The sequence below is a fragment of the Anomaloglossus baeobatrachus genome, chromosome 3 (genome assembly GCF_048569485.1).
Source record: "Anomaloglossus baeobatrachus isolate aAnoBae1 chromosome 3, aAnoBae1.hap1, whole genome shotgun sequence".
Classification (NCBI taxonomy): domain Eukaryota; kingdom Metazoa; phylum Chordata; class Amphibia; order Anura; family Aromobatidae; genus Anomaloglossus; species Anomaloglossus baeobatrachus.
The window spans coordinates 162,539,197-162,551,551 of record NC_134355.1 but is presented as its reverse complement, the minus strand read 5'-3'; the positions used below and the strand labels follow the sequence as shown (position 1 = coordinate 162,551,551).

The following is a 12,355-nucleotide window of genomic DNA, read 5'->3' as shown; positions in this document are numbered from 1 at the left end:
CCCAGACTTGCTGTCACAAGGCCCGTTTTTCCATCTGAATTCTGTGGCCCTCAACCTGACTGTGTGGCCGTTGAGTCCTGGCTCCTAGCATCTTCAGGGTTATCTCAGGATGTCATTGCCACCATGAGACAGGCCAGGAAGCCTACGTCCCCCAAGATCTATTATAGGTCTTGGCAAATCTTCCTATCCTGGTGCGCTAATAACGGTTTTACTCCATGGCTGTTTGCCTTACCCACTTTTCTTTCATTCCTTCAATCCGGAATGGACAAGGGTTTGTCACTTGGCTCTCTCAAGGGCCAGGTATCGGCGCTCTCCGTGTTTTTTCAAAAGCGCCTAGCCAGGCTTCCGCAGGTCCGCACGTTCCTGCAGGGAGTTTGCCACATAGTCCCACCTTACAAGCGTCCGCTGGAACCCTGGGATCTTAACAGGGTGCTAACGGCTCTTCAGAAACCACCTTTCGAGCCGCTGTGGGATGTTTCTCTATCACGTCTTTCGCAGAAGGTGGCCTTCCTAGTGGCAGTCACATCACTTTGGAGAGTGTCTGAGCTAGCAGCACTGTCATGCAAAGCCCCCTTCCTGGTGTTTCACCAGGATAAGGTGGTTCTGCGTCCGGTCCCGGAATTTCTCCCTAAGGTGGTATCCCCTTTTCATCTCAATCAGGATATCTCCTTGCCTTCATTTTGCCCTAATCCAATTCACCAGTGTGAAAAGGATTTGCACTCTTTGGATCTAGTGAGAGCACTCCGGCTCTACGTGTCTCGCACGGCGCCCCTGCGTCGTTCAGATGCGCTCTTTGTCCTTGTCGCTGGCCAGCGTAAGGGCTCGCAGGCTTCCAAGTCAACCTTGGCTCGGTGGATCAAGGAACCGATTCTCGAAGCCTACCGTTCTTCTGGGCTTCCGCTTCCTTCAGGGCTGAAAGCCCATTCTACCAGAGCCGTGGGTGCGTCCTGGGCATTGCGGCACCGGGCTACGGCTCAGCAGGTGTGTCAGGCAGCTACGTGGTCTAGTCTGCACACTTTCACGAAACACTATCAAGTGCATACCTATGCTTCGGCAGACGCCAGTCTAGGTAGGCGAGTCCTTCAGGCGGCGGTTGCCCACCTGTAAGAGGGGGCCGTTTTTTCGGCTCTTTTTATTGAGGTATTCTTTTACCCACCCAGGGACTGCTCTTGGACGTCCCAATTGTCTGGGTCTCCCAATGGAGCGACAAAGAAGTAGGGAATTTTGTTTACTTACCGTAAATTCCTTTTCTTCTAGCTCCTATTGGGAGACCCAGCACCCGTCCCTGTACCCTTCGGGCTGGTTGTTTTTTTGTGTACACATGTTGTTCATGTTGAATTGTTCTTTTGGTTCATGGTTTGCAGTTCTCCGAACATCCTTCGGATTGAATTTACCTTAGACCAATTTATAAGTTTCCTCCTTCCTGCTTTTGCACCAAAACTGAGGAGCCCGTGATCCACGGGAGGGTGTATAGGCAGAGGGGAGGGGTTACACTTTTTAAAGTGTAATACTTTGTGTGGCCTCCGGAGGCAGAAGCAATACACCCAATTGTCTGGGTCTCCCAATAGGAGCTAGAAGAAAAGGAATTTACGGTAAGTAAACAAAATTCCCTTCTTTACAGGTATATTCTGCACTACGCTATGTAAGAACATAATATTTTACCATTACTACTGGTTTTCTTGCAGGCTGGTGTCCTGGATTACGAAACATTTGTAAAGAGTCTTGAAGATCTAGAGACATGGCTCCTAGAAGCAGGCGATGTTCTAAATGGCCAGGACCCGAACCGATCATCAGACCTATCCACGATTCAAGAGAGGATGGAGGAGCTCAAAGTAAGCAAGTGCAAGGGGCCACAGTCTAAATCTGCAGAATATATGATGCTATGGAGAATGGTGGGCTTCATATCCCTCATATACTTCTCTGTTGCAGAGGCAGATGTTAAAGTTCAGCAGCATGGCACCAGACTTGGATCGTCTCAGTGAGTTAGGATATCGACTCCCACTAAATGATAAAGAAATCAAACGCATGCAATGTTTAAATAGGAATTGGGCAATGGGCTCCTCTCAGACAACAGAAAGGTTCAGGTAAGGTTAATAATTGTACATTGCTCATGTATTGCTAGTTGGCACTTACTCCGGTCCATTGGCCAGGTCAATAATCTGTGACCGCTGGACAGAAGGATTGCAAATGTTATCTACCTGCTGGAGTGGCGTCAGAAGTGCACCTTGCCGCAATCATGACGTCGTGCCATGACGGCTATTCAAAAGAAGAATACTTTACAAATTGAAGTGTTTTTATATAATTTATAAAAAAATCAAAGCAAGTGAACAAAGAAGATATCTAAATCAAATCAATATCTGGTGTGACTACATTCTTTGCCTGCATCAAAGCATCAATTCTAGGTACACCTGCACACAATTTTTGAAGGATCTCGACAGGGAAGATGGTCCAAACATTTTGAGAACTAACCACTCATCTGTGGATGTAAGCTTTCCCAAATCCATCTGTGCTTTTCATTTCATCCCACAGACTTGATGATGTTGAGATCAGGGTTCTGTGGGGACCATGTCATCACCAGGAGACCTTGTTCTTCTTTATGCTGAAGATAGTTTGGAACATGTTTGGAACAACCTCTGTATCAAATTACTTTAAAAATTGTGTGCTAGAAAAATTGATGCTGTTTTGAAGGCAAAGTGTGGTCCCACCAAGTACTGATTTGATTTAGATTTCTCTTTCGTTCATTCACTTGACATTATGTTAATTGATAAAAATATAAGTATTACCACTTCTATTTTTTAAAGCAGTTTCACTTTGCAGCATTTTTCTACACCTGTCTAAAATTTTGTACCAACAATTGTTTAGTCCAGGCTAGTGTTGAGCGAGCACTAACACGCTCGGGTGCTCGATACTCGTTAACAGCAGTTGATGCTTGGATGGACGCGACTCGAGTACAGAGTATAATGGAAGTCAATGGGGGTCTCGAGCATTTTTACGAAAGATTTTGTAATGAACGGTTGATGCTTGGATGGGCGCGACTTGAGTACAGAGTATAATGGTTGTCACTGGATGACTGAAACATTTTTCCGTCAGATTTCATAACAAGAAGTTGATGCTCTAATGGGCGCGACTCAAGTACAAAGTATAATGGAAGTCAATGGGGGGCTCGAGCATTTTTACGAAAGATTTTGTAATGAACGGTTGATGCTTGGATGGGCGCGACTTGAGTACAGAGTATAATGGTTGTCACTGGATGACTGAAACATTTTTCCGTCAGATTTCATAACAAGAAGTTGATGCTCTAATGGGCGCGACTCAAGTACAAAGTATAATGGAAGTCAATGGGGGGGCTCGAGCATTTTTCCGTAAGATTTCATTACGAACGGTTGATGCTCGGATGGGTGCGGCTCGAGTACAGAGTATAATGGATGTCACTTGGGGACTGAAGCATTTTTCTGTAAGATTTCGTAACAAGCAGTTGATGTTTGGATGGGCACGACTCAAGTACCCAAGTATAATGGAAGTCAATGGGGGACGCAAACATTTTTCCGTAAAACTTCGTAATGAGGATTGATGCTCAGATGGGCGCGACTCGAGTACCCGAGTATAATGGAAGTCAACAAGGGGCTCAAGCATTTTTCCAGAAGATTTCGTAACAAGCAGCTGATCTTTGGATGGGCACAACTCAAGTGCCCGAGTATAATGGAAGTCAATGGGGAACTCAAGCATGTTTCCAAAAGATTTTGTAACAAGCAATTAATGCTTGGACGACTCAAGTACCTGAGTATAATGAAAGTTAATGGGGAACTCAAGCATTTTTCCAGTAGATTTCCCAGAAAAATCCTAGAGTCTCCCATTGAATTCCATTATACTCTGGGGCTCTAGTTGTGTCCATCCGAACATGCAACTGCTCTTAACGCGTACCAAGCACCTGAGCATGGTAGTGCTCATTCATCACTAGTCCAGAGTCTCCAGACATATGTTATATATACACATTTCTAAACATTACTGAATGTTAACACAGTTTGTTGTGATATTTCCCTTTTAGGTTGCTTTCACACCTCCGGTTTCTGCAATGCGGCACAATCCGGCACTTTGCAGGAAAATCGCAACCGTTTTTTTTTGCTGCCGGTTGCGTTTTTTCTGCATAGACTTTAATTAGTGCCGCATTGTGCCGCATGGGCTCCCGTTCGGTCCGTTTTTTGCCGCATGCGGCAGATTTAGCCGATGCGGCGGCCGGATGGAACGTTGCCTGGCACGTTTTTTCGTGCGGCAAAAAAAACCGCATTCAGCCGATGCGGCGCATTTTTCAATGCATGCCTATAGCGGCTGGATGCGGCGCGATGCGGCAATAACCGCATCCGGCCGCCGCATGCAGTTTTTGCCACTGCGCATGCTCAGTAGCATGCCGCAAGCGGCAAAAACCGGACTGGCCGCAAAGGAAAAACTTATGCAAAGGATGCGGTGTGTTCACCGCATCCGTTGCATAGCTTGCACAGCCGGATTGAGCCGCAGAGCTCAAGCCGGATGTGTGAAAGTAGCCTTAAGCACTTCATCCTTTATCTATATCTTTGTCAGACATTGAAATATTGAGCAGAAGTCCAATAGAGCTGAGTCTGCATTTTCTTTAAGTTTATGGTTAAGAGATCACACGCTAACTAATGGGTTGGTTTAGTTCATGTTTTGAAAACAGTAATTAAAACCCCTGGTACTGTAATCCTGATTGTGTGTTTTCCAAAGATTGATATGGATGATATGAATCCTATTCTCAGCATGTGTTTTAGTTTCAGAAGTTTAGGGGGACAATCAGGTAAATGTATTTTCCTTAGTTTTATTCTTGCTTATTTATGAAGATGTGACGTGTGATGTTTAGAAATTCGAGTTTATAAAGCTTTCTATGTGGTCTTGTTAGATAGTTCACGTTATGTTTTATTGTAGACCTATTGGTTTTTAATCTTCATAATGTTGGACGGGCAACAATTTTGAATTATTGGTTCTTTTGCAGCAAATTGCAGTCTTTTCTACTACATCATCAGACCTTTTTGGAAAAATGTGAGACATGGATGGAGTTTTTGATACAGACAGAGCAGAAACTTGCAGTGGAGATCCCGGGAAATTACCAGAGTCTTTTAGAGCAGCAAAGGGCTCATGAGGTAAGATAATAAATAGAAAGGGGCGCACTATAAATTAGCAACAGGGATAAAATCAGAACCGCTGCAGTCTAAGGCGGGCTTTACACGTTGCGTCATCGCTACCGATATATCGTCGGGGTCACGTCGTTAGTGACGCACATCCGGCGCCGGTAGCGACATCGCAATGTGTAAATCCTAGGTGCGACGATGAACGAGCGCAAAAGCGTAAAAAATCGCTGATCTGTGTCACGTCGTTCATTTCCATAATGTCGTTACTGCTGCAGATACAATGTTGTTTGTCGTTCCTGCAGCACCAAACATCGCTGTGTGTGAAACTGCAGGCACGACAAACATCTCCTTACCTGCGTCCACCGCCAATGCGGAAGGAAGAAGGTGGGCGGGATGTTATGTCCCGCTCATCTACGCCCCTCCACTTCTATTGGCCGGCCTCTTAGTGATGTCGCGGTGACGTCGTTGTGACGCCGAACGCACCTCCCCCTTGAAGGAGGGATTGTTCGGCGGTCACAGCGACGTAGCCGACCATGGAATGTGTGTGTGAATCAGCCGTAGCAATAATGTTCGCTACGGCAGCAAGCACCAGATATCGCATGTACGACGGGGGCGGGTGTTATTGCGCTCGACATCCGTAGCAATTGCTAGCGATGTCGCAACATGTAAAGCCCGCCATACTCTGACGTCCAACAGTGGAAGAAGGATAAATTATATTAAAAGTAAAAATTAGACTGGCATCTGAAAACCTGGATATCATTTTATTACATACATAATATCACTGGGCCCTTGTGGATTTAATTATGATAATAAAAAAACTATCATTTAAAAGCTGACAGACTGCTTTAGATGAGCTGGATGATGCGGTTTCTCTTTTTTCTTGGGAAATCTTCTTCATTCCTGCTCCTCAATTTGACCCAGTGACCTTTCACTTGGAAATCAACCTAATAACACACTAAACTATTAGGGAATGTGAGAACAGATTGTAATTCGAAGTATACAGGAAGAGAGATTATTCCACCACCAGGAGTAAAACAGTAACAATGCAGCAACATGAATGTGCATAACTAACCATATGATAAATAGTTGTAAGTCATATGTACTGTATGTATGAGATAGCCAAGATGATTGTCTATAAAATTAAAGTAGTCTCACGTTCTATACTGTAGTAGATGGTGAGACATGGAGCCTGAAAGTAAAAAGTTCATAACATTGTTACCCTTTTGCTCATCAGTGTATGTGTTCCTCCTACCTAAAAACAGAACAAGCATAACAAAAATATATAAACTACATATTCTTACCATTAAAAATAATTCTAATACCTCTATACAAGTAACAAATGTCACCAAATTATTACTGAACAAGATACAAATCAAGTAAAATAGTACGACTGGCGCTAGCTGTTCACCATACACGTCACATGCTGCAAATAATCTGCCCTGCCCACCACAGGTATGATGAATGTTATAAAACAAGAAACATCTGCACTAATTGCACGAAGTGACAAAGGGGAAATAATCAACAATTGCATAATTACATTTATCTGACACATTCAAAAAAAACACATATAACCTTAATGGGGATATTTACATAGGTTAATCCACTGGTATTAGATCTGGCAGTCCAAATCTGTAGATGCCTGTGAAATTAAGGCAATCGCATATCTATATGTCTGGTTTCACTGTGCATAGTTTCGTTGCTTTGCATAAGCCGGCTCTTACTATCTCACTTGTTGTACTTCACACGAGGATCTCTGGAAGCTGAAGATGACGTCACCGTAAGTAGCTCCGATGTGCAGCTAGGTCCAGCACACTGTAAACCAATGCATTTCAGAGAGCCAACGTCTCCGTCATCATCAATGTGTGTGCACAGTAGCCACAGTCATTAGATGGAGAGATGGAGTTCCTGCCATATTTCAGGCTAACAGTCAGGTGTGCTTTATCACCATCTATTGCATAGTATACATAAACACTACGAATCCACTCATAAAAATTAAACCCCTTAATCAAATGCGAACAACTATTCCAATATTGGGTCCATTAGGTCTCAATGTATCTAATTCACATATTTAACTACTCTCAGCCGTCAACAATTTTTTTAGTATAGACACCTACTCTCCAATGGGTTTTAACTGATTGAATGGCCCACACTTCTGATCGTATAAACTGACTTCCATGTTTCAGCACGTAATGTTGGACAAAGGGGATCTACTGATTTGTTAAGGATATTTCTCATGTGTACACCAATCTTCTGTTTTTCTCGTTTGGTCACTCAGTGTCAGTCAGCGCAGTACACTAGCAGGTGACAGATTCCATGCTGGCGTAACCTTGCTGACACTGCCTGGAGGAATAAAGTAAATTTTCTGCCGGTAACAAGGCTAAGTGTGGGTGGGAATGCTATTAACCTGCAAATTAACTATAACAATATCTACAGGTTAATAGCGTTTTTATTTTGCATGACAGATTCCCTTTGAAACATCTGGGTCAAATGAGAGGAGTGCAAAAGACTTGGCCCAGCACTCCTATTTGACCACGGTGTTTTTAATTAGCAGGACTGAAAGAGGGGTTGCTCTTATTTTTGTTCTCCGCTAATAGTTTGAGAACACGAGTCCCCTCCATTTGTGTTGTTGTGTGGCGGCCATGTTGTGATGCTGTATCTGTGGAGCGGAGTGGCCTGGAGCAGTGGGGTCTTTACTCTGCAGCATGGGTACTGTGGGGCGCTGAGTTGCTCCTCATGCTGGTGCGCTGTCATTTTGACTGTGGTTGCCGCATGGCAATGTGATTTTTAAGTTAGGAATTAGCGACTCTGTATTATGTACAGATACATCTATTACCTCACCAGTGATGTTCTGTTTAAAGAAAGTAATTCATTTTCCCTGCTCTCTATCTGGCCCAAAACGCTATGTCGATTTCATACCATCTATATCTTGTATATGCAAAATGTAACACAGACATTTTACTTTTACTCACTTCTAAACAAGCTAACTCCTGCTTTACACAGTAATTATTCCATCACCCATTGCCATATGCTAATTTTGATCCATTCCTTAAATAATACTGTACCACACAATAATAGTGCATTCGCTATGTCTGAACATAGTAAGGGCTCATGCCCACATAACTGCAGAATATTCTGCAGCGATTTGACAGCACATGTGCGCTTCAAATCGCTGCAGAAACACTGCATAATTGATGCAGTATTTTTGTTAAAAAAAAGCTGATTTGATGCGCTATGGCTGCTGCCCCCGCCATAGACAGAGTGGGAATCCATAGCGCACGGAATAATTGACATGCTCATTTTATGAACACACGGATTTGGGTCAAAATGTTAGCACCCAAATCGCTACGTTCAAAAAAGCAATGCGTATCATGCACAATCTACATAGATCATGCAGGGGACGCAGGACGCATGCATTTACACTGCAGTGCAATAGGCAGCGTAAATGCATGGAATTATGCAACGTGCGCATGAGCCCTTATAGTGCTTACTTTGAGCCCACATGTGCCAAAAAATGAAGCTCAACTCACCACGTTTTTGCTTTAATTCTATTCCCGCAGCCCTCCTGGGTATTCAGGGTTTCTTTCAATCCACCGTCCGGTTCCAGTGGTAATTTTTATTGTCTGTACAATTGATTTATTTCTTTTTTGGAGGGGAGCGTATCTTTAGGCTGCTTTGCATAATTACCCTGCAATTATGAAAATTAACACTAAATAAAAATGCCTATGTCTCTGGAACTGTATGACATAATTAAAAAAGAAAGTTCCTCTTTACGCAGCCTGTGACTTACTGTAGAGCTAGTGATGGAGCAGGGAGCCAAGGGCTCTCCACTCTACCACCAATACCTGTATCAGCATCATGAAAACGCAGCCATAGTTAAGTGCGGTCCTTGCCCTCATGTTTAGATGGACCCCTTTCCCTCCTGGCTCAAATGCGGTCATACTGATACTGTGCTAATTACAGCCTTTATTAGGGACCAGAGTACAATCTGCTTTGTAGCTTCAATCCCCCAGCATTCCTTCTTGGCCTAATCTCATAAGTGTGCTCTGGTGTTTTAAGGATGAGGCGCATAGACTTTACTCCAATAATAATAAATAGGTCAGCTATAATAGTGGGATGTAACAGAACGTAAAGATTATATTGAGTTTGTAGGAATATATTATACACTCTTCTTTTCCCCTCCCCCTACCTTTCGTTGGGAATGTGTGACAGCCCTTAGACTGCTTTTGTGATAGTAAGTGAAAACATGTAGCAAAAGTTTCTTACTGCCTGTCACAGCATTTCTCGAAAAAGTGGCAATGTCTCAATATAGTGACAGGTCAGTAAATGTCCGGGGACCTGCGTTCCGAATCCTCCATCTCTGCATAACTCACAACCCAATACTACTCTCCAGGAAGCTATCTGTGACAGCCATTGACGTGTTTTTTCTTTCCATTGTCAGCTATTTCAAGCCGAAATGTTCAGCCGCCAACAGATTTTACATTCAATAATTGCCGATGGACAAAGGCTACTTGAGCAAGGACAAGTGGATGATAGGTACAGAGTCACTATATATGTATTACATGTTAGAGTGATCAGACTTTTTGCGATTTCACCACTTTTCTGTCTTAAAAGAGGAACATTATTTCTATAGAACAAAAAAATCTCTTCCTGATTCCATATTAGATTAGCATGATCTCTTACACATTTAACTAAAGCTCTCACTTTCATCTTTTAGGGATGAGTTCAACCTTAAGCTGGCCCTGCTAAGTAATCAGTGGCAAGGAGTGATCCGACGCGCTCAGCAAAGGAGAGGAATCATTGACAGCCAGATACGCCAATGGCAGCGCTACAGGGAGATGGCCGAAAAACTGCGGAAATGGCTGGTGGAGATGTCTTATCAGCCAGTGACCGGCCTGGGAAGTATCCCTATACCACTCCAACAAGCCAGAACGCTACTCGATGAAGTCCAGGTACATTTTTGTTTCTCAAAAAATCAATACAGAAAAAATTTTGTACAATATTTTGTATTCAAATGGCCATAGAATCCATCAAAGTGGTGTACAGACAGCGCCAATGTGTTTCCTATGCACAATCCATCTTTATTATTTAACCCCTGGACAAATATAGTTAAGGTTACCATGTAAGCCATGGAATGAGCAATAACATTATTCAGACCGCCATGCATCTTACCAGATTGAGCTTCAGATTTGGTCTGCTGAGCTGGATACTTGATACATGACTTTTAAAGGGCATCTGTAACTAGGTTTTTGCTACCTAATCTGAGTACAGCATAACGTAGAGGCAGAGACCCTGATTCCAGCGATGTGTCACTTACTAGGCTGCTAAGTGGAGTTATTATAACATCATTGTTTTATCAGCAGGCGATTATCACTAGAGGACTACTTGGCCTGCAGTCAGGTAGTCCAACCACGACCCTATGACTGGTGGCATTTTGCCTAAGCACAGTATACACAGAAAGGTGTCATTTATTGATTTGAGCGGGTTCATACAGAGTTTCAGCATTCAGAGAACTGATAGATCTGCAGTGAAATATAACAGTTTTTAACTAAAACTGCAGCACCCAGTAAAGTAAGTGCTCCATCACTGGAATTAGTGTCTCTGCCCCAACATCATGCTGCTCTCAGATGGGGCAGCGGCAAAATCTGGTGACCCCATTATACTATTTCCCACTAATAGAGATTACAGAGCACATAAAACAACATTTATACCTAATAATACATAATCATTTGTCCTTGTTTGGCAGCCAGTGAACGCTGAAGAAAAACAATATACAGTATATACTCAGTATTGATCATCGCCTCCTGTCAGTCATGTTATTACAATATTACTAATCAGAAACATAACTGTGAATTACGGTGTTTTGTTACTTATTATACAAATTGTCTTCAGAACTTAGAGAGTTATTCCATACCAATGAAACCTGAGACACCTCCAAAAAAACACCCATGTTACAGCTTGTGGATTAGACTCTGTTCACATCTGTATTGTGGCTTATGATGAATCGATTGCACAACTGTACATGATTTTTGTACTGGACCACCATTGTGGTTTAGAGGTTAGCTGTGTTTTTCTTGATGGGCAGAGCAAAATTTGTATGGAGTTTGGGTTTCGCCCAGATACTTTAAGTTCCAACGCATGTCCAAAACCATTCTAATAGTTTGATCGTATTTTGATAAAATTGGCCATACCATACAATGTATACTACATGTATAGGACACCTACCAATTCCACCTACAGAAACTTTTATGACATAGTCATAGTCATAGTTTTTAAGGTTGAAGGGAGACTCTAAGTCCATCTAGTTCAACCCGTACATCTCATTATAAATCTCAACACCTCAACCCGTACATCTAGTTCAACATCTCATTATAAATGCCTAAATGTTAATACGGAGCTAAACCCATTTTGCAGGTTAAACACCTTGTACTCTTCTGGGAAAACATCCTACAAGACTTTGGGATGTGTCTCTGGGAATTTTTGCTCATTCATCCAATAGAGCATTTGTGAGGTCAGACATTGATGTCAGAAGACAGAGACTGGCTCACAATCTTCATTCTAGTTCACCCAAATACGTTTTCGATGGTATTGTGTTCTGGGCTCTATATGGGTCAATTAAGTTCTTCCATACCATACTCACACAACCATTAGTGATGAGCGAGTATGCTTGGTATTCGCTCAAGCATCCCAACACTTGGTGCTTGATTGAGTACCGTGGCTGCTCAAGCTAAATGCTCGACTCCCATTTCTGTTACCTGCCCTGATACAGCCCCTGGCCACCACAGTCCCCATAATCTGCAGGCAGCAGACATCGTCTGGCAACCTCCATTCAATCTTTCCAGCCACCACAGTCCCTATCATCTGGGTGCGCGGCTGGCATCGCCCGGAAGCTTCTGTTCCATCTGCACAGCCCTAATATTTCCCCCATCTAAATTAACTGTGCAGTTAGTTCCGCTCAAGTCCCTGTCCCGTAAAAGAAATCTCTCTCTCTTCCAGAACAGGGACCAGAGTGGAACTAACCGCACAGTTACTTTAGCTGGGGGAGAAAATTTGGACTGTGCATACAGAACGAAAGTTGCCGCGGTGATGCCAGCCGCACCCGGATGATAGGGTCTATGGTGGCCAGAAAGACGGAACAGAGACTGCTGGGCGATGTCTGCTGTGCACGGATGATTGGGACTGTGGTGGTCAGAAAGATGGAATGGAGGTTACCAGGCGAT

At 43.3% G+C, this 12,355-nt stretch overlaps 1 protein-coding gene across 12 annotated transcripts in view; it reads left to right on the top strand.

Moving 5' to 3' along the window:
* The window catches only part of SYNE1 (spectrin repeat containing nuclear envelope protein 1), a 672,549-nt gene that overhangs the window by 569,658 nt on the left and 90,536 nt on the right, over nt 1-12,355 (top strand). For all 12 annotated transcript variants that reach the window (XM_075339554.1, XM_075339558.1, XM_075339562.1 and 9 more), the window contains 5 exons: nt 1,686-1,832; nt 1,930-2,084; nt 5,003-5,150; nt 9,577-9,671; nt 9,853-10,087. In XM_075339554.1, coding sequence (XP_075195669.1) covers nt 1,686-1,832; nt 1,930-2,084; nt 5,003-5,150; nt 9,577-9,671; nt 9,853-10,087 — 780 coding nt within the window. The remainder of the gene's footprint in view (nt 1-1,685; nt 1,833-1,929; nt 2,085-5,002; nt 5,151-9,576; nt 9,672-9,852; nt 10,088-12,355) is intronic.